General features: G+C 47.6%; 2 protein-coding genes across 2 annotated transcripts; one reads left to right on the top strand and one right to left on the bottom strand.

The window, feature by feature from the left end:
* Positions 1-1,502: 1,502 nt before the first annotated feature.
* Positions 1,503-3,895, top strand: F5J12DRAFT_838409 (uncharacterized protein). Its single transcript, XM_051746034.1, has 4 exons — positions 1,503-1,767; positions 1,840-2,244; positions 2,291-3,179; positions 3,236-3,895. The coding sequence occupies exons 1-4, from the start codon at positions 1,529-1,531 to the stop codon at positions 3,464-3,466; spliced, it is 1,764 nt and encodes a 587-aa protein (XP_051599053.1). The 5' UTR covers positions 1,503-1,528; the 3' UTR covers positions 3,467-3,895.
* Positions 3,896-4,804: 909 nt separating this feature from the next.
* On the bottom strand, positions 4,805-5,356 carry F5J12DRAFT_783578 (uncharacterized protein; the record flags this gene model as incomplete). The annotated part of the gene is made up of 3 exons (XM_051742866.1): positions 4,805-4,882; positions 4,994-5,166; positions 5,230-5,356. The coding sequence occupies 3 exons, from the start codon at positions 5,354-5,356 to the stop codon at positions 4,805-4,807; spliced, it is 378 nt and encodes a 125-aa protein (XP_051599052.1).
* Between the last annotated feature and the right edge of the window lie 17,692 nt (positions 5,357-23,048).

The following is a 23,048-nucleotide window of genomic DNA, read 5'->3' as shown; positions in this document are numbered from 1 at the left end:
CTGCACCTGTGGACAAGGGGAAATCAATATACTGCTTAAGAAGGGGTCCTTTTCAGAACTTACTAGGGCTGAAATTGAATCACGTCAGAAAATCACGCAAAGCTATCTGGGGACTCTTAAGACACTTCCCTGCTTCCTGAAAAACTTTTGAGGCCAGCAGAAGGACCCTTCGATTGTAATATGGCGGGAGACATTGACATTATCAGCCACGTCGACGACGAAAGGCAGTTTGGAGCATCAGCCCGTCGGAGCTACGATGTAAGGTGTGTGTAACAGTCCTCAGTTTCGCAGATGGGAATATTTGCTTGCAACTCTGTATCATTTTGTGTCCAAAAACCGGCATCTCTCTGGCATCTTCTACTCCACACATGTCATCTTCATCACTATCAGAAATTTCTATGTACGTGTTCTTCTACGTGCCCATGTATTTTTTATTGTAATTACTATTACTGATGTGATTGTGTAGTTCTGAAGTCGTGTTTTTGGATGTTGCAACACCGGTCAAGTGATAGTAATTGCGACAATTCCCTTCCTTGCATCTTGCTGACTTACATAACTGACTTACTGACTTATTCTTTGCTACACTGTAATGGTTTCTTGGGTGTAAACTTCATCTGGGGGCTCACCTACTGTAACTTCGACTGTAGTTGGCCATCTACGACAAACATGATAAATGTACTAGACTACTTCGATTCCCGTCATAGCTCAGCGTCGACGAGAGCACGAGATGGGAGGGCGGATAGTTAGGGTCACCTGTATTAATAAACTTAAAGAGCAATGGGCAGATATTGACGTGGAGCGTTGAAAGCAAAAGAGAATCTCTCAAGTTGCCTGCGGCCGTTAGTACTGTACCGTCTCATAAAAAGCCTACAATCTGTAGTTTACTTGCTGCCAGCAGTGTGCGCGGAGTTCTGAGACTTGAGCTTTCACGGGGGCACACAATCATCCACGAAAGCCATCCGAATTGAACCTGCATGCGCTGCCACTTGCACACTTCTCTCAGACTAGTTGGACGTGCCGAATATCAAGCTCGCATGCGACAGCCGCCTGAGCCTTCGTCGGGCTTCGTACGAATAATGCCCGTCCGCGGATAAGGTTCTCTGAGAAAAAATCAGGTGTCACTCGCCTGAAGCCGGATGTATTATCTCGGTGATAGACTTGCGCCGAGATTCCCATGAAAGTCATTGGCACTCTCGGATGGATTGGTCCGTTACGGGGGCCTGCATTGCACGAAGTCGAGGAGGGGGAACATATAACCCTCCAGAGCGAGGGGTGCTGCACAATTGATCGAGTTCTGGTTCCTTGTGTATTTGCTCCTGCGCAGACTCGTGCTCTTTATTCACAGTGGTGAAACTGACCTCCTTCGAACGTCAGGACGGTCGTAGCCATCGGAAGACGAGTATGCAGTTGTTAGCTATGGGTGCTACAATTCCGGACACCTTCAATTTGAACCTTGCATCAATATTGATTCATTCGGTATCGACCGCTTATGTAATAGTCTTCTCTTCAGTCTGCTGTTAGCCCCGACATGCGTATCAAAGTCACCACTGGTCCTCCTCTTCCCCTCCTCAAGGCGTGGTTTCCCGTGCCGTCTGCTCATCCAGAAACGCCCTCAGAATTTACTGTTGCAAACCTCAAAACTCGTCTATGCAACACGCTACCCCTCCTTAGTACCGTTGCCGCCTCCTCGCTCCGTCTTTCTATCGACGGATTCGAGCTCCTGGACGATTGCGACATCGGAGTCGTAAGGGACGGTGACCTGGTATGGTGAGTCATACTTTTCTCAAACAGTCGTGCGGCGCATGCTCCCCGACCTGCATGTGGCTAACCAGAGGCAAGCATTGAGCAGGTAAATACATCTGAAAAGGTCATAAAGCCGAAGGGAAATCAGTCGGAACGAAGTAGATCTTCTCGGAAACCTACACCTCCCCTGCGGGATATACACCCCACATCCAAAAAGCGGAAACGTTCCCTCGAATCCACGTCGACATCGGAGTCCGAGTCCACACCTGAGTCTGACACCTCTAGTTCATCTTCGTCCCCGTCGCCGTCCTCCTCCTCGTCTTCTACTACCACTGACTCGGAAGCAGCCAGCACAACATCGGACTCCTCCGAAGAATCCGAGTCAGAGACTTCAGAACCTGATTCTGGTCCATCCCTCGCCTTGACCAGGCGAACTGACTTGCAAGCGGCAAAACCCAAGCTACCTCCCTGTCGTCCATCCAACCCCCCACCAAACTCCGTGTATGTCCGTCTGTTCCTTTCTTTTTTTCTTACTCACAGTCTCAAGTCGAGGTCAACTTACTTATGTTCCACCTGGGTTCGGTAAACCACAGACCCGTGCTCGCAATAAGAGGAGACGATTGAAGAGGTTGCACGATCGTGAAGCAGTACCGCCAGCGTCTGGCCTACTTTCAGGACCAAACGCTATCGCAACGGATTTATTTGCACACACAGAGAATCATCATGATGGGAGCGGCCGTCCTCAGGAGTCGGAGAAATCCAGCAGCGAGAACACTCCTGACGTCGTTTTCCTGCCTTCGTTATCGCTTCGGAACAAGAACAAAGCCAAAAATTTCCGATCACTCTTAAGCAAACCTCTACCACCCAAAATCATTTTTGCAGGCGAGGAAGAAAATGGAATTTCAGTCCAGATAGAGTCATCTACAGCAAACGTGCATTCTTCGTCTGTGGATCCTTCTCAGTTAGCATCTATTTCGATGCAGACGAAGGTTGAACGACAACCACCCGCTACAATAAGCACGCCGCCGCTTGTACCGCCTTCTTCTCGTCCTTCGTTACCACCCAACCTCTTTGTTACTAGTGTGGACGTGGAAGCAGGAATTCTACGGCCCAAGAAGAAGAGAAAGATACGCGCCGCCGCAGAGTACGGTTCCGCAGTTGCAGAACGTGGCTATTATGCACCAGCCCCGGCAGGTAGGGACCTCGTGGAGGGCACTGGACATGGTGAAGTGAACGTCACGCTTGATTACGGGGACAACGAGGCCGACAGTCAGCAGGAGAGAATTCCACGGGAGCAGTCTCAGGAAGTGACGGGTCCCCTAGACGTAGGTCTGAACGGACTGGAACAGTCAGCCATATCGAACTGGACACAGTTTCCCAAAGTCACTCGAGAGATCCAGGTGGGTTTGAAGGTCGGGGACGTCATAGCATACAAGGTCAGCTTTACCCTGGTAGTCCTCACCTCATCCCGTCAAGTCATTGCCATGTACAGGACCTCGGTATTAACCCAACAACCTACACTCCTGAATACCTGATTACCATTGCGAGGGTCATGTCAATTGACCCAATCAAGGAAGGACAGATCGTTGTGAGGCCATTACAGCCCCGAACCGAACTGTCATTCGGCGCGAGGCTTGGTCAGGATGCCGAAGAAGTTCACGAAGAGGAATTTGCATGGGACGATATTCTCAATGGTGATTGGAGGTTCATTATGGAGTGTTGATCGTCATACCCAGTTCCCTTGAAGTATACATTCTGCTGAATTCCGGCCATTGATCGCCTATTGGCATGGGCATTCCACTTAAATGCTGTCTGTATTTTGGCTTGTGGAGAGGGTTGTCAGGAAACCTTTGACGCTACAACGTCGCTAATGCAGGGATACCATTCCCGGTCCCGAGAGGCCTGCCCGAGTTCCGCTACAATTCGTCATTGGTACCTTCCGATGAGTGCCCCGAGATAATCTTGAATCTTACATGGCTGATCCTCTCTGCGCTACTCATTCCACGACAAGCACCTTTGGGTCAGTCATCCACTCGACGGGTTCACACCCACTAATCCAGATGACACTCGCAGATATGATACCCCTTACGCATACTCGAATTCCTGGACCCATCCTGGTCCAGGTCTCAAAGTTGTTTTGTCCCCCGAGTTTTTGCCGGACCGAAAGAGCCGGGCCAACTAGATTGGGAACCATTGCTCTTATGGGGTGCAGCTGACTCATTGGGGTCCATTTCATGCCCCTACTTGAATCATGATGAGCGACTTGCAGCGATCTCAGGTCGAAATGGACATGGACAGTGGTGCATGCCATTTGGTGGTTGATGTCAGTGTTGATGGCAGTTCATGCTTGGTCACCTGCAACACCTCTCCATAGTGTTGAACTTTACACTACCTAATGCCATCTCTAACAGCAGCTTAGAAAGAGCAAATGGATGATCTGTGCTGCCCACTTCTCATAGTTGCAATATATGCAAGCACTCCTGTTAGACTATGTCTTTCTCTAGCCATATACATAGCCTCCTGTAACATGATGTGGGGTTATCTCTTGTGAAACTACTTCTCTACTTGTGTTTGTACTTGTAGCATCCAGGAGTGCCTGGGGGGCTTTTGGTATTATACATTATATACTTTGATAAACACCTGCAAGTACTCATAGGAGGGTACTATCTAAAGTCATAGTGGGTGTACTGCATGCCCATTTCATATAACTAGTTATGTGTAGGGTTTTGGCTTGATGTTGACAGTATGTTCTCAAGTGTTATTCATTCTGTGACAGATCCAACATACTTCTCATTTATCTTTGCTGCCTTTCCTTATCTCATTCATTTGCATTGACACTTCATAGCTAGCTGCTACAGCATAAAGGGGCCTGTAAAATGTAGTGTATGGGGACTTCTTTCCCTACAATAATTATTGACTGCAGAGTCTGGATTATGTGTAGCATGCTTTAAGAAAGTCTTGTTGTATTTGTGTTGCAAGTGTTAAAACTTCATGTTGACACCACATATTTTTATCCTTTTCATACTGGTCACCTTGAACCATATCCACCCTCTCTTTCTTCTCAACCACAACCATCTTTCCCAAGTTCTCTCACAGAATGCTCCTCGACTCTGCTCCATCTGGCACCCCAACTAGGACCCTGGAAATTTTTTTCAGGACTCATTGCACCAGCTAGGAGAAGTAAAAGTAGAGCCCATCACAGCCAAAGTGACAAAAAACAAACACCCTACCATTCCACAGAATCACAAACCACTATGGTAACCACACTCAGCACCCCTGGCACATCACAACCCCCACTGCATGACCTTGACAGGATGACCATCCCTGAGGTGAAATTCCCATGCCATGCCAGGACCCCTGCAAGCACCCTGTATGTCAGGCCCTGGCCTAGCTGGCAAATCCACCAGGAGTGGTGGCTTCTCACTAGACAAAATCATTAATGACCTGGAAGCCAAGATAAAAAACACAGACTTGACCAGAACATACCTGGACCAGCTTTACATGGTCCAAGGTGAGCCAGCAACACCTGAACATATCTCACATGCATTATTCTACATATTGCAAACCAAAGGAGTAAATAATGTGTTAAGATCAGCCATGAGAGCCACAGCATATTTGGTCAGGAAACTAGCAGCATCAGTGATAGCCAAAACCATCATCAGCAGTATCAAGCAATATAGAAAACTCAGTTGTTGCCACCATCTCCCCTCAGATTGCCAAAATCCTATCATCAACCCCAACAGCAACCACCCCACTCTCAGTGACTCCTTGTCAAGGGAATCCATCATAGAAGTGATCAAACTGGCCCTAGAGGCAGTAGAACAAATTGACAGCCCCAACCTACAGCTCAAATCAATCACACAATTATGCAACAATTGCATACTCCTAGAACTCAACACCTGGGAAGCTGTGGCATGGATCAAAGAACCCACTAACAAAGCATCTTTCCTTGTGAAACTAGGTGGCAAAATTATGATCAAAAACCATCATTACAATATACAAACTGTGACAAGACCTAACAACAGGGTTTGTTGTAGGCTTGCACCAAGAACCACAAAGAAAAGTGAAGAGAAGAAGAGAGGAGATGGCTTAGAAGCAGAGGACTTTAGGACTTGTGGACCCAAATGAACTAGCTTAGAGCTAGTTGGGAGATTGAGCAATGGTACTTATACTAAGGTACATGAGGTAATGGGGAGGCATACATGAGGATCATGACATCATAGTGATGTCATAATGATATCATAGTGGAGTGGAGCATACTAGAAGATGGGAATGAGGTAGCAATGAGGTGAGGTCTAGACCAGAGTCTGGACAGAGTCTGACAAGACAAGATGAGATAAAGAGATTAGATAAGATGAAAAGGAAAAGAGTATGTATCATAACACTATCCCCTCCTTAGACATCGACTTCCAGGTGATTAAAGGTCAGGACAGTGTTGGTGAAGTTTTTGAGGGGGTGGAAGAGCAATGCAAAAAGGGAAGAGTCCATTCCATGGAGTTTCTGAGGGGCAGAGGGGTGTCATCAGTAGAAGTCCTGTATGGCTGCAGGGGTGGACTTTAAGGCAGACTCAGGCCCCCAGGTGTGATCCTTGTCATGGTAGCCCTTCCAATGGACTAGGAACTCAAGCCAGTTTCATTTAAGGCAAGAGTTGGCAACATACTCAACCTCAAACTCTTCATCACCCTCATGGCCCACCACCAGTCCAGGGTGAGTCATGGTTTGTCTCTCTAACAGTCCCTTGTATGGCTTAACCTGAGAGACATTCACCACCAGATGGATTTTTAGAGTTTTAGGGAGTTTCAGCTCAACTGCATTTGGCTTGAGTGAAACAACCCTGTAGGGGCCAATCCATCATTCAGTGAGTTTACAGGAGGGATGACCAGACAGGGAAATCTGTGAAGTTTCAAGCCAAACCATGTCTCCCACAGAGTAGGTTGGGGCCTGTCATAGCCATGCCTTGACCCTGGCCAGACTCGACCTTGCACTTGTTCAGCCTGGCCAAACTCTACCCCCAGTTGGCCTAGCATGGTTAGCACTGCTTTGCAGTGTTGTTACTAAGTGTCATCTCAGTTGAGTGTTATGTTTCACCCCTGTTTTCCCTTCTACTCCTTGTGTTTACCTTGTGTTTTGATCTGATGGACTACTTTTCCTTTTCAAGCTGTCTTCTTGATGATCTGATGGCTCTCTGTTTCCACCACTAGCATTACCTGCTTGTTACATGCATAGGACATGTATTGCCATTGTTCAACCAATGGCATAGTTACCTCAAGACATGTGGACACCTCATGGTCCATTCCTTGTATAGTATTTAGTCTGCTGGCTCAAGTCCTGGAAACCCAGACTTGAGCTGCTCAATCATATGCAGTGTTCTCTCAGAACTTTGCCCTCAGTGTCCCTAACCTGGCCCACTCTTACTGGCATTGCCCAAATCCTCTGTTGTTTACAGAGGTTACTGCAGCTGTTGCTCAGTAGAAACCAATAGACTGCATTTGAGCTCTCCCTATGACTTGACTTTGGTTGAGCATAACAAAAGCTCAAGTCTGCCAGCCTTTGGCCAAATTGGTCACTGTTTAGTGCACCACCATGAACCCCTGAAACAATCAATGTTGGGCACCATTGCGACCCACTCATGAAGAATTGTCATCTGATGAAGAACAGGAGAGCACTGTCACTGACACCTCCTCCAATGAACCCAAACAACTGGATAGAGGATTCACTTCTGGTATCCTCTTGAACCTCTTTACTCAGTCCCTTGCCATGCTTGGTACTCCCATCCCACCAGTACCTGCCACCACTCTTCCTACACCCCTGCCTCTACCACAGACCACAATGTCTGGTTCATTGTCAAAAGCAATGGTTGGCACTATCACCACCAAAGCCACCAAACTGAAGATTGGTGCTCTGTCTGATTTGGATGGTGACCAAAAGAATGCCATGAGTTGGCTGTACTCCATACAGACCTATCTTTTGGTAAATGAAGAGATTTATGACAGTGACACCAAAAAGGTTGTCTATGCCTTGTCATATATGAAGAAAGGTGTTGCTCATTCCTGGGCAGCTACCTTCCAGAACACTTCTCTGGAAAAGAACCCCCCAAGTTTCAGCACCAAGCTGAGCCAAGATCATACCAAGATTGATCTCCAGCATGCCTACCATCTTGTCTGGATTGCCCTGGGTGATGAATGGAAGACTGCATTCTGGACTTGGTACAGTTCCTACAAGTGGTTAGTGATGTCCTTTGGCCTCACCAATGCCCCAGCTGCCTTCCAATGCTTCATGAATACCATCTTCACAGACATGTTGGATGTCTGTGTAATCATCTACTTAGATGACATCCTGATCTACTCTGGAGATAAGGAGTCCCACAATCAGACCATCTGTGATTGGCCCAAGCCTCACAAGGTCAAGGACATACAATCCTTCCTCAGCTTTGCAAACTTCTATCACCATTTTATTTTCAACTACTTGGACATTGTTGTACCACTGACTTGGCTTACCCACAAGGGGGCTCCTTGGACCTTCTCTGAGGAGTGCTGCCAGTCATTCAACAACCTCAAGGCCACCTTTACTACCACACCAGTCTTAACTCAATTCATCCCCAGGGTCCCCATTACCATGGAGACTGATGCATCAGACTATGCCATCACTGGCATTCTGTCTATCACCTGTGGCAATGGCCAGATACATCTGGTCACCTTCTACTCCCAAACTCTAACCACCCTGGAGTTGAACTATGATACCCATGATAAGGAATTGCTTGCCATCTTTGAAGCATTCTGGACCTGGCATCACTACCTTGAGGGTTTGGCCTCACCAGTCAATGTTGTCACTGACCATAAGAACCTTGAGTACTTCTCTACCTCCAAAGTACTCACCCACTGCCAGGCTTGCTGGTTGGAGTTCCTCTCTCAGTTCAATATGGTCATTAGATTCAGACCTGGTAAGCTCAGGGCTAAGCCCGATGCCCTAACTAGACAATGGGATGTCTATCCCAAAGAGGGGGATAACAGCTATGCCCAAGTGAACCTGCAGAACCTGAGACCAGTCTTCACCCAGGAGCAACTAGCAGTCTCCCTCTGTGCAACCTATCCCAAGTACCTGGTCTTATGAGCAGTTGTGCTAATGGATGTAGAGAAACTACACAATGATATCCTGACCACACTGCTGGATGACCCAGTCTCACAAATCTGCCTGTCTGACATGTCTGATCCCTGGTGGTCAGTGGATGACACCAGTTTCCTCTGGCTTGATGGAAGAATCTATGTGCTGGACTCAAACAACCTTTGCCTTAGAGTCTTGCACCTCAAGCATGACCACCCTCTGTCCAGCCACTTTGGCCAAAACTGCACCCCAGAGCTCATATGGCATGAGTACACCTGGCCTGGCCTCAGGACATTTGTCAAAGACTACATTCAGTCTTGCATGGCCTGCACTTGGGCTAAGGTTCCCCACCATCGGCCTTATGGCCTTCTCAAACAACTCCTGGTACTGGAGAAGCCATGGAATTCCATCTCTATGGATTTCATTGAACAACTCCCAGTCTCATCTGGCTTCATGGCCATCCTCATAGTAGTTGACCAGCTCTCCAAGCAGGCCATCTTCATCCCCACCCATGGCACCATCACAGCCCCAGAACTCACCAAACTCTTCTTACTCCATGTCTTTTCAAAGCATGGAGTACTGGCCCATGTAACCTCAGACTGAGGCTTGGAGTTCATCTCACACTTCTTCTGGTCACTCAGCAAGGCCCTAGACATGAAGTTACACTTCACCTTGGGCTACCACCCTGAGGGTGATGGCCAGATCAAAAGGACCAACCAGACACTGGAACAGTATCTCCGGGTCTATTGTAACTATCAACAGGACAACTGGGCCAACCTCTTACCTTTGGCTGAGTTTGCTTATAACAATGCCCCTAGCACCACTACTGGTGTCTCTCCTTTCTTTGCTAATAAGGGCTACCATCCCAACATCTTGGTATACCCAGAGTGTGACCTTACCTCTGCTTGGGCTCATGATTATGCAGTCAATCTGGACTCAGTGCACCAGTACCTATGTGAGGAGATGACCCTTGCACAACAGTGCTATCAAGGACCAGCCAATGCTAAATACATGCCAGCACCAGACTTTAAGGTTGGTGACCAGGTGTATGTCAAAGTTAAATACTTCTGGTCAACCCAGCCTTCCAAGAAACTCTCAGAGAAGAACCTTGGGCCATACCTGCTCATAGCTCAGGCCAGTACCCACTTGTTCACCCTGCACCTGCTGGACTCAATGCACACAGTACACCTGGTCTTCCATGTTTCCCAACTCGAGCTGGCCTTCCCTAATACCATCCCAAACCAGACTCAACCACCACCCCCACCAGTCAAAGTTGACAGTGAACTAGAGTTTGAGGTAGCAGAAATCCTCAACTCCAAGGTAGACCAGCATCACTGGTGCTGGCTTCAGTATCTAGTCTGGTGGACTGGCTACAAGGGGACTGATGAAGAAACTACATGGGTACTCACCATGGAACTAGACAATGCCTCTGAACTCATGCAAGAGTTCCACTCCCACTACCCCAGCAAACCTGGCCCATACCAATAAGGACTGGTCTCAACTGTCCTCAACTTCTTTTTCTGTTTTTCCTATTGGTATCTAGTCTTCTCCTGATCTCTTATTTACCTTGTTTTCCCCCTCTTGTTTCTCTTACTTCACTGTATAACACCAGACATGCTGCATTCACAGAGAGGAGTAACAAAGGTGCTATGTTATGAACACTACTCAGCCATACCCTCATCTTCCCCTTTGGCCACCTCCTCCTTGTCTTTGCCATGGTGCTTCAACCAGTCAGCTTCCTCACACAACTCATCAAAGTCGAGCTCAGATGAGCCTGAGTCTGAGGGGGAGACTGCCATGCCAAAGCCATAGGACTTGTTGAGTATTGACTCAAGGGCATTGGTGATTCAGCCTGAGTTTTTGACCATGGTCTTGTGAAGTTTGAAGAGGCTGGCCAGGTTGTTTGCAATCAGCCCTGCAGCCTTGATCAGTCACTTGAGCTTGTCTTCCAAGCCTGAGTACCTATCTGCACCAGCCTCCCTCAGCCTGCTCCCACTGGCCTCAGGCTTGTCAATGTCCAGCACCTTGACTGGCTTCAATTTCACCTGCTTCTTGCTGGGCCTGGGCTTGGGTGACTCTTCATCAGCTTTTCACTTCTTCCCCTTGTTGACCTTGGTAGTGGCCTTGGGACCAACCTTGGTACCCTTCCCATCTCCAGGCCACCAACACTTGCCCTTTGACTGGTTGCACCATATGCAGGCAACCCACTTCTTATTACTATCCACAAGGAACTCGCAGATGGTCTTTGCCTGGGTGCAGCAGGTACAACTAAAAATGGGCTTCAGACAAAACATGCAGAGTAGAAGAGACTACTTACCCAGGGTCCATGACCACCTTTTTCACCCCACTGGCCTCACTACTACTGGCCCCAGTTTCATCACCTCTCTCAGCCTCGACCTTACATTTTCTCTCAGCCTCCTTTTCCTCCTCAGCCCTGCACCTCCTCTCCTCCTTGCATGCCCTCTCCTCTTTGGCTTCACATTCTGCCTTCTCAGCCTTGGCCTTCTCCCTCTCCACTCTCTTGGCCTCAAGTCGCACCTGCTCTTCATGCCAGGCTTGTTCAGCCACCTTTCATCTTTTCCTCTCCTTTGACTTGGCCTTCATCATTTCTTCCTTGTTGTTGGTATCATATCTGATGGCATCATCCAGCACCTGGGTCCAGTCGACAACAACCCAGCCTTTGTTGTTGTGGTCAGTTGCACTGATTGGCCTTGATTTGGACATGATAACTAGGATGTGAAAGAAAGATGCAAAGGGCTTAGCAGGCTACAAGTATCAATTTTTTGAACTCAGCCAGTTTTCAGACTCAGCCTACCACTCTCACAGGGGTCTCATGGGTTTGACCCCTAAGAGGGGGATACTGTCAAAATCATGTCTCGACCAAGGCTGGACTCGGCCTTGTGTTCATTCAGTCTGGCCTCAGCCTTGGCCTCACCAATCCTGTATCTCCAGTTAGTCTAGTGCAGTGAACACTGCTTTGCAGTGCATGTCATTTTGGTTAAGCCCTGCCCAGTCTTGTCCCCAGTCCACCCTGTCCTGGTCTCTGTCATCTTTGTCATACATTACTAATACTTGTCTTACCAATTGTCTTAGCAATCTTTGTGAGACTGGTATTACCGGTCTCCATACTATAGTTGTCTCTGGTATATAAACTTGTAGATACCTGGCCTGTACTCTTCAGTCTGAAATCAACAAAGTTACTCTGACAATCCTGCCTCAGCCTTGGACTTGGACTGAGACCGATGCAAGGGAATAGTGCTGTAATCTCAGTTGCTAGGTCCAATCAGTCCATCCCCCTGTATCTTCAACCCTCCTCCTGATCCCAATCCCTTGGCCTCATGCCCTCTTTGGTCTCCAGTCCAGCCTCAACCCAGACACCACAAACTTGACAATGCCCTCACTCCACTCTGCCTTTGTCTCAGCAGACTTTGTTCCTGCCAACACTCCACCAGTCAGAGTTCTGTCCCATTGAGTCAGACCTGCTTCCAAACCTCTCTCCAGACCTTATCTAGCATCAGAGTTGGTCAGAGTAGGCCTGGACTTGACAGTATATGTGTACTCACACTTGTACAATCTTGTTTTTGGTCTTCCAAAAAACTTACACCATTATGAGAACTTGAGCTCAATCTCAGAGAGAGGTTGCTGAGAACCTCACTGCAGCACTAGCAAATCCACATTGACTCCCTTCCATTGTTGAACAGTTTCAATCCTTCTCTGCTTGACACTGCTCTCACACTGAAGGTGAAAGTGCTTCACAAGCTAGTCACTCTGACCTCCACCCAACAACCTTCCATTCTCTGTCTCCTCATAACCAAGATGATGGGCCTGACCCCAACCCTGATTATCCTGATGGTGATCCTGATGGCAGGGGCAGTGGTGATGGGGATATCCCTGAAGACCTGGCTGAGCTGCCAGAGGATCCCCTTGTAGCTCTTGCTAGAGCTGTCCATGCACTTGCATGGCCTAGTTCACACACTGGGGACTCCACTCCAAAAACCAAAGTCCACAAGCCTGACACCTTTGATGGCTCCAACCCAAAGAAACTCCATGAGTTCCTCATGCAGTGCAAGTTGAACTTTCAAGACCACTGTGGGGAGCAGGTATCTGCTACCTAATATGGGGATGTGGGCTCCAGCCTAGCAATAGGTGATCTGAAGGGGTGAGTTCAACCCAAGGGGAGTTGCTCTAGCAGTAGGAGGGTGATAGGAATGAATGTGACTAAGTTGTGCAGCAGTGGATTAGGGAGTGCACAGGCCTCAAGCCTGCCAAGAAATCTGTTGGAACTATGCCTGTGACTCAGCACTAGGCAGGGGAAAGTGAAGGGATTGTGTTGATGTCATTATTCTGCTCACTCTCTCTGTCTCTATCCTGGGGGCTTCAAAGTTGTTATTTTTCCTGTCAATGAGGACAGGTATATGAGTAGCTACATGGGGAGTATGTAACTATGAACTAAGCAATGTCAAAAGTCAAAAGAGTGATGGGAAAGAATGGAAATTAGCTGAGATCAACATAATAATGGCCATAGGGCCCATATGGTGTCAGCAATCAAAAGAACAGCTAAAATAAGGAAAGTGCAAGGAAGCACAAGTGTCCTGAAGGGAAGCGAACAGGAATACAGTGAGAGCGACAGAAATGCACTTACATAACTGACAGTGCAGGCCTGAAGAGTGCAAGTGAGCAAGAGCAGGTGGCCTGAAAGTGGTTGCAAGTGTTGTAACTTTGTCACAATGGCCAGGGAGTGTCTCCAGCAGTCACATGACAGCAGGGGATGTGACCCAACCAAAAAGAGTGGAGTATTGAGTGACCTGGAGCACAGAGGGCATAGAAGATCCTTGGGAGCAGTCACATTTGCATTGCTTTTATCACAGAGCCTATAGACACTTAGTAGACCTCCAATTGACACTATACACACACTCCTAGTGTAGGGAGATCACTCTCCCCACACTGCCCCTGCACATTCTGCTCCAACAGAGCATAGGTAACCTTCACTCAGTCCTACTTGAAGGGAATGGCTCTGGCTTGGTTCAAGCCAGATCTGCTAAACCCCAAAGGCTATGACTGCCTGCTCTGGATGGACAACTATCATGAGTTCTTGCATGAACTTACAACTAATTTTGGTCTGCATGATGCCATAGTGGATGCCATCCAACAACTCAAGAACCTTACTATGAAGGATGGCTCTCAAATTACCAAATATGTCATGGAGTTCAATCACTGGGCTTCACAGGTCAAGGACTATGGTGTCAGTGCACTCTGCCACCACTTCTATAGCAGGCTTCCAGACCACATCAAAGACAAGATCACTCACATTGGAAAGCCTTCTACTCTGGCACAACTCCACCAACTTGCCCAGACTATTGATGCACACTACTGGGAATGCAAATCAGAAATTTCCTGCACCACCAAGTCTGCCACTGACAAGTCACAGACTTCCACCTCTGACAATAAAGCTAAATTGTCATCCTCTGCCTCCACTCCAAAGTCTGACACCAAGGGCAAGGGCAAACAGAAAGATCCACCCAAGTCCAATGCATCCAAGTCCAATATTGCCCATCTTCTGGGCAAGGATGGCAAACTCACCTCTGCTGAATGCCAGCAAAGGATGAAAAACAACCTCTGCCTCTGCTGTGGTGAGGCTGGCCACTCTGCTAAGGACTGTCCCAAGTCTACCTCTTGCATGGCCAAAGCCTGTGCAGCTATGGCTGGAACTCCACCTCCTCCACCTGCAGAGAAGGCAGAGCCAAAAAATTAGTCCACTCCTCCAGGGAGCTCACACAGCCTGGAGGAAGCATTGATCCCAACTGTGCACAACCAGACATCTGACTCAATGTGTCTGCTCTCTCTAGTCCCAATTCTTTACTTCCATCTGTAACACTTCCTGATTATTCTGTTGATACTTTTCTGCATTGATCAATTTTAGCTCTTCTCATTGTTTTGTAGACCCATCCATAATCAAAAAATATGCTATTCCTGTTTCCTCTGTTTCTCTGCCAATTCCACTCCACTTGTTTGATGGTAGTACAAATGCTGTCATTTCCCAAGAAGTAGATCCTTCCCTCCACTTTTCTTCTGGTGGTGTCAATTCCATTTCATTTTATGTTACTCTGTTAGATTCCTCATGTTTGCTGGTATTAGGACACAACTGGCTTACCCACTTCAATCTGTCAATTGACTGGGTATTGGGCAGTATATTGTTCAAACCATCATTATAGGGAATGCTGACACCCCAGGCACCTCCATCACCTTCCACTGTGACCTCCACACCAGATCCAACACCCTCTGCTCCATCTGCAGCACTGACTGCAACTCTGACAGACTTGCTGCACTCTGTTCTGCTTGTCTCACTCATCAATGCTGCCACTGTAGGGAATCTGCATTCCCTGGATGCATAAGCCCCTATCATTGACTGTTCTGTGACTACCATTACATCCCCTTGCTGCTCATATCCACCATTGTTCATGTGCTACCTTCCCACACCCTCACTCCTCTTGCACAATGTTGTACATGCAGCTGCTGTGCTTCAGTTGCTTCCCTTCCTTCAGACTCTTTCTTTTAACATGGTCTCTGTTCCCTTTTTGTTAGTAGTATACCTGCAGCCTCTGTTCCAGCCTGTCTTGTATGTACATGCTATCATGTGGCCTTCCTCTACTTGTACCTTGTCTTACTTAGGTTTCAGGTTTGCCCAGACTATAAAGCCCTGTACTTAGAATGGGACCTTTTGGCACTTGGAAGGTCACCATGAGTGTCTTTTCCACTTTGCCTACACTGCATGTTCTGCATACTGCCACACATGAACTACACACACCACTCACATTGCCAGTACTACTCTGCAGACCATACCATGCATGTCATGAATTGCTACCACTACAGAGTGCAGGGTCTCACCTTCTAGTCTTGGCAGTCCAGAATCCCTTGGGACAAGCAATTCATTCCCTTCATTTTTATTGTTGTTATCTAAGCCATCTAGCTCATATTATACAGCTACTTGGACTTTTCCTACACCATGTATGTCAGAGCCTGTGCTCTCCCTGGCTCTAGACAGTTCTGCTTACAGCTCTCCATTGATGATGTGAAGCTTCATGTGTCCTCTGCTTCTTCTCCACCTCCTGACCTCTCCTTGGTCCCTCCTGAGTATCACAAGTTTGCTGACATCTTTAGTAAAGACAAGACTACTGAACTTCCACCACACCACTCATTTGATCTCAAGATTGACCTTGAGGAAGGAGCTTCTCCACCCATTGGCATGATCTACTCTCTGTCTCCACCAGAGCTTGAAGCTCTCTGCACCTTCATTGACAAGCATCTTGGCTATGGTTTCATCAAGCAGTCCACCTCTGTGTAGACTATCAAGGACTCAACAAAATCATGAAAAAAGATCACTATCCACTGCTGCTCATCTCCTACCTACTTGACTCTCCAAGCCACACTAATGTCTAAACCAAGATCAACCTCCACTATGTCTATCATCTAGTCTGCATTGCAGATGGAGATGAATGGAAAACAACTTTCCACACTCATTATGGTTCTTATGAGTGGCAGGTAATGCCATTCAGTCTGACTAATGCACCTACAGCTTTCCAGTGATTCATTAATAGCATCCTTGCAGACATGCTCAATATCTGCATCATGGTATACCTTGATGACATCCTAATCTATTCACAGGACATGGAGTTGCACCATGAACATGTAAAAGAGGTACTCCACTGCCTTTGAAAGCATGGTCTTTATGCCAAGCTGGAGAAGTGCAAGTTTCACCCCAACTCAGTCAAGTACCTTGGTTATGTTCTTTCTCCCTCCAGTCTCACCATGTCTGCTGAGAAGGTCCAGGCAGTCTGCAATTGGCCTGAGCTGCAGAAGGTGTGAGATATCCAGTCCTTCCTCAGAGCATGCAGAGGGGGGAGCTGGTCTGGGTTGGATCTACCTCCCTTGGTCTCAGCTTATGTGCTGTACCTGTTATGCCAATGACTTGTATCACATCATGAATCAAGTACAGTTAAGTACAAGCATGTGACTGTGCAAGAAGTGATGCATAATTTAACTTCACTAGCAATGGGACACTAGTCTTGGCCAACTGACGTTGTACTGTCAAGTCCTTGTGGGTACAGTGAGCAGAGCTAAGGGTAGTTGCAAAGTAGATTTCAAATGAGGGAGCAGTACAATACATGCAGGTTTATATATGTATGTAAAGTACTGCAGGTCAAACATTCAGAAGCATTTACATGTGCACCCAAGTTCCTAATCAAGGCATCATCAAGTCACACTGACATGGGTGTAAGGGTGACTGAGTCTGTGCAGCAGAGAGGACTGGGGGTGAACCTGCAATGAGGGAGGGGTGACTGCATATATGATGTACTGGTGTAAATGGGTACTGGGGGTACATGTGTCACATGACCACATGGACCAGGGCCACCAGCAGATCATGGAAGGAAGGGCAAACAGACATAGTCTGGCTATAGTACAATGCAGGGTAAACAGGGGAAGGATATAAAAGGAAACATACAGAATGCAAGTCTGGCTGCATAGGCAGCAGCTTGTGGGCAACAGAACATTGTCACTCAAAAGCATGATGAGTGCGAAATGTATTGTACAAAGCATAAAAAGGAAACAATGTGAGTGCAGCATAATATCACCCCCCCCCAAAGGCCTGAGGTCCTCCAAAGGTGGGTAAAGGCCTTGGACTACCCAAGAGTGGATTTTGCTGTTCGTTACCACCACAAGTTGGGCAGTTAGATGACCAATGTCCAAGGCATGAACATTGGTAGCAGGCAAATTGGTGCAGAGGATGCTCCCAACCAAGGGGTATGAGCCCACCAAGTTTGCATTTGCTGAGGGAATTGATGGATACCAGAATGAAGGGACAAGATGGCAGAGGTTGGGTTGTCTTAGTAGTGTAGAAGATGGCCTGTCCTTCCAAATCTCTGCAGGCTTGAGCAAAAAAGTCAAGCCAGTCATGGGGGGATCCATTGAAGGGGACATCTGTGATGGCTTGGAAATACTCTCTGCCCTGGCCCAGTATAATTTTCTCCCAGAAATTGCAACACCTCTGTTCAACATCTCCTCCAGCCTCTGATACTCCTCTTCATTGATGTTGTGTACTCCCTTGGTGACCAGCTTCTTCTCCCACAAGCATCCATGCTTCTTTTCTGTCAGGGTCCAAAGAAAGGCTTGATCTTCCAGGCATTGCTTGACCCACTGGAGAGAAGAGCCCACAGACCATGACATCAAGGGGGAGTTGGTTGAGAAAGGAATGAAAGGAGGATATGAGTGAGAGGCTGTAGTCTTCATGAGCAATTTTGATGACAGCCTCCTGAGTCTTCAGGGCTTCTTGGAGGATAGATGAATTAGCATTATCAATGTTCTTGTACATATGGGCTTCAAAGCTGCCATCTGCAGTGCCAGCTTGATCATATACATGTTTCCTGATCACTTCTGTGCTTCTGAAGATTGTAGACAGCATCTGTAGATGCTCATGGTGTTCCCCTGCTCTCCAGCTGTGTGACTCCCAGTGCTTGAAGTTGTTAAGCAGCCACATGTAACTGAGGAAGACGCTTGCCTCAGGAGCCAGCCTGCTGGTTGTTGTAGTGGGGGCAGAAGGGGTGGCTGTGGGAGCTGAGAGCATGGCTGGTGCAATGCAAGGCTCTGGAGCAGATGGGCCAGGACAAGAGGCTGGGGTTGGTGTTCTGTAGGTGGCTTGGGAGAGAGGGGGGGTGTTGCATGATCTGAAAGAGGCATCATAGCAAGGCTTGGATGGTCCCTCACAAGCCATGGACTTTCCCTTGTGGGTGTCCTTACAAGCTCTCTGGGAAGAGGGGACCAACCAGATGACCAGGTATGGATATGGGCATGTGGCAGAGGCAACAGAGTCATGAAGGGGTTGGTAGGCATTGCCATGTGAGGGGTTGGTGGATACCAAGGGGGATATGGTGCATAATGCTCTGGGGGAGTGTACTGGTGGTTCTGAGAGGCAAGGAGGGGTGCTGACATAGCAATTGAAGTAGGGATGGGAAGGGTCATATGGTTTGTCAAAGTCAGCATGGAAGTCATTGTCAAAATAGTCAGAGCCTGGGTTTTCAGTGTTGGGGGTGTAGGACATAGTGGTCAGAGATTGTGAACACATTTGTACTCCCCAAGAACCTCTGGGGCATTTATAAGGTTGTCCTCACTCTTCCAGCTATTCTGGGAGTGCAGGTAATCAAGCCACTGGACAAGGTAGAGGTATTTTTGCTTTGGGGTTACATCAGGCTCTTTGGATGATGACTTGACCTTGCACACATGTTTGTGTTTGAGAATAGCCTCAACTTCCCATTTGCTCTCACCTTCTACCAATTCTGGTGGAGGCAGGGGTTGCACCAGGCCATACTCTTTCGTTTAACAAAAGGGGTGAGTTTGGACATGTGGAACATAGGGGTGTATTTGCCAGTTAGGGGGAAGCTGGAGCTTGTAGGCAACTGGGCTGACCCATTCAGAAATTACAAATGGGTTGTGGCATTGGGGTGCAAGCTTCTTTGATGGAACATCCCTTTTTAGGTCCAGAGGCATCCAACCAAACCTTATCTCCTATGGAGAACTCTGTATAGGCTCCCTTTTGATTGTTGTTTCATTAACTCCTGTGCTTCCTTATGAGTGATAATCATGGCATCCTGATTGGCAGCCAACTGCTCAAGTCAATCACCTGCCAGTGATCCTTCTGGAGGTTGTCCAGTTGGATAGGGGGTGGGGTTGAACCTGTACATGAGTGAGTATGGTGTTTGATTGTGGGACAAGTGCACACATGAGTTATGCACCATTTGAGCATCTGGGAGTTTGGTGTGCCAGTTGTGAGGGTCCATATCTGCATACATGTGAAGATAAGTGCCAACCTCTTGGTTTACACATTTGGCCTTGCCATTGGTCTGTGGATGATACATGGTGGAGGCTTTTTGTCAAGTATGGGTTTACCCTCAGATAACCAGGCTTCAAGACTGGGTGACAGGGGCTAAGTCCAGTTGACCAGAGTCAAGGCTGGAGGCCAGGGGCCAAGTCTGAAGGTCTGGAGTCAAGGCCAAAGGTTAGGGGCAAAGTCCGAAGGTCCGGAGTCAAGGCTGGGAGCATGGGAACAAGTCTGGTAGTGTGGGAAACTGACCAGTCTTGGAGTGTGCACAGGGGGAAGCTGGTCTGGGGTTGGATCTACCTCCCTTGGTCTCAGCTTATGTGCTGTACCCTTATGCAAGCTGGGGAGAGGTCCAGGACAGGGGTCAGGGATAGCTTAAGGCTTGGCCTTAGCTATAGAGTAGACTTGGAGAGTAGTACAGGGTTGAGGGTAATACTTAGTTGATATTCTGACTGGAGTGCTATGAAGTATGTACAGGGGTTAAATACATGAGGCTGGTCTGGAGTAATGAACATGAAGCTGGACATGTTAGTAAGCTATTAGGAAGATGATTACCAAGGGGTGGATAGCCACAGAGGCTGTGCTGAGACTAGTAGCCAAAGTCCAGGTGACTGGCATGACTGGAGTCAGACACAGGATTTGTACAGTAAGCAGAGATTGGGCAAGGGGACTAAACTAAATATATCACAAACATTGGAGAACAGACTGGAGTTATGTCCGAGTGACCTGGACATGGACCTGGGAGGACCAGGGTGGAACAGTATGAGGCTGAGAGGCCAAAGGGGACTGGAGATAGGGGTAAAACACTGGACTTGGGTTATCTGGGCTGGAGTTAGGTTACCTAGGGCCAGAGTTGGGTTTCTTAGGTCAGACTATGTTCAGACTTGACCATACATAGGGGCTAGGGGTCCAGGCTGGACTGGGATTGAGTCTGAGAGTCATGGATATGACACTTTTAATTCAATTCCAAGGAAGTGGTAGAGGTCCCTAGTAAAGGCAGAGATGGATTGAGGGCCTTGGTCTGAAATGATGGCCTCCAGTACACCCCAGTGGGGGTAGACATAAGCATGGTAGAGGTCTGCCATGCCTACACTATCCACTGTTTTAGTAGTAGGTAGGAAGAACATGCCTTTGGTGAGTCCTTGGTCAACAATTGTAAGGATGGAATTGTATTTTCCTCTGGACAGGGGTAAATCAGTGACAAGGTCCATTGAGACCTGTTTGAAAGGGAAGGGGTTCTTTGCTACATCATGTGGGGTAATAGGGGGAGTCATCAGATGAATATTGACCTTGTTGGCTTGGCAAGAGGGGCATCCTTTGCAGTAGCTATGGATGGACTGGTACATTCCAGGACACCAGACATATTTGTTCATTTTCTTCATCATGGCTTTTACTGCAGGGTGTCTGAACACAGGCATGTCATGATACTGCTGAAGGATGTCCTGGCAAACTGGTTCCAGGACAAATATTCTTCTCCCTTTTCTTCTGACTCCATCAGACCCTTCTGTTATTTCCAGGGCTGAGAGGGACATGGATGCTTTCTTTACCTCCTGGTACAGGTCAGCATTTAGCTGGAAAACACGACCTTTACCTTTCTGAGCCTTTGGCTTCTCCTCAGATGGGTGCTTGGGGGTCTCTGGCTCTTTGAAGGAGACCTTCCAGATGGGTTTTGAGGTTTTAGGCGCCTCAGGGACAGTCCAGTTGATCTTAAAAAGGGAAACAACAGAGGGTCTCACCCCCCATCAAGCAAAATGGCCTTCAGAAGTAGGGTTGAGATGGTGGCAGGCTTGGCATTGAAGTCCAAGTGGCAGGAGAGGGTGTCAGCAGCAGAATTTTTGGTACCTGCAATGTGGACAAACTGAAGTGGATACTCCTGGAGGGTAGCCTGCCAGTGGGCCTGACAAGTGGTCAGCTTCTGCAGTTGCACATAGTAGGTGATATTTTGATGATCAGTATACACATGAGTCAGTTCTGGTGGCAAAAGCAGATAGGGGCACCATTGCTTGAGGGCATGCATTACTGCTAGTATCTCCAAGTCATAGACTTGGTAGTTTTGTTCAGCTCCAGTAAGAGACTACAACATATAAGTGCAAGGGTGAAGCACTCCCAAGTTGTCAGCTTGTGACAGAATGGTGCTGGTGCTGAGTTTAGAGGCATCAGTGTGGAGTACAAACAGCTTCTGGAGATCAGGAAGGCAAAGAACTGGTTTGGATGACAGGGCCATCTTCAAAGCTTCAAAAGTGAAGGCTTGTTCAGGTCCCCAGGTCCATTTTGCATTTTTTTTGAAAGGTCATGAAGGGGGTGTGCAGTTTGCAAGAAGCTGGAAATGAATTGTCAGTAGAAGTTACAGAAGCCAAGGAAGGAATGGAGTTCTTTCAGGGTCATCAGAGCAGGCCAGGTCTTGATGGCCTCAATTTTAACTTCTGACAGTTCATATTGACCTTGGCAGATCACAAACCCCAAGAACTCTATTTCTTCAGCTTCAAACATGCACTTCTTCAGCTTCAGGTGGAGATGTTCCTTTGCAGTGATGCACAGGAACTGTTGCACTGAGGCATGCAGGCCTTCTTGAGTTTTTGAGTGTATGGTGACATCATCCATGAAAATTATGGCTTTCCTCTTGCTTTTAAGCTCTCCAAACATGTGGTCCATGTATCTTTGGAAGGTGGGTGGTGAGTTGCACTGCCTGAAGAACATTACCATAGGTTTGAAGAGTCCTCTAGGGGTTATAAAGGCCCCTTTCCACTCGTCACCCTTCTTTACCTATATATTTGTGAAACCCCAGTGAACATTGAACTTGGTGAAATATTTCAAGTCAGCAAGTTCATCTAGGAGGGTTTTTACATCAGGAAGGGGGTAAGAGTCAATGATTGTGTGCAAGTTGAGGTACTGATAATCTTGGATGAGTCTTCTTTTTCTGTCTTTTTTTCCTATGAAAAACACAAGGGCAGCTTGCCAAGATTTGGAGAGTTGAATCATCCCACATTTAAGGTTCTCATCAATGAATTCATCAAGGCCCTTGAGTTCATCAAGGGAGAGGGGATAGATTGCTCCTTTCTTCAGCTGAAAACCAGGTTTCAGGCATATTTCATGGTCAAGGAACCCCCAGTGTGGCAGAAGAGGGATTTCTTCTTTGGAGAAGACTACTGAGAATTCCAGTGGTGATTCAACCTCTGCCTGTATGTGTGATGCCTCAAGTTTTGTATAAATTGAGGTGCAGTTTATCTTAACAGTCTGGGCAAAGTCAGTACTCTGGATGCAGTTTATCTTGTTGAGACCATGGTTGAGTTCCCCCCAACCAATCAGCTTTCAAGAGGTCCAGCTGATTATGGGG

The sequence above is a fragment of the Pisolithus orientalis genome (genome assembly GCF_024613125.1).
Source record: "Pisolithus orientalis strain OTSU chromosome Unknown F5J12scaffold_18, whole genome shotgun sequence".
In the NCBI taxonomy this organism is placed as follows: Eukaryota; Fungi; Basidiomycota; class Agaricomycetes; order Boletales; family Pisolithaceae; genus Pisolithus; species Pisolithus orientalis.
This window is presented reverse-complemented; position numbering and strand designations above follow the sequence as displayed.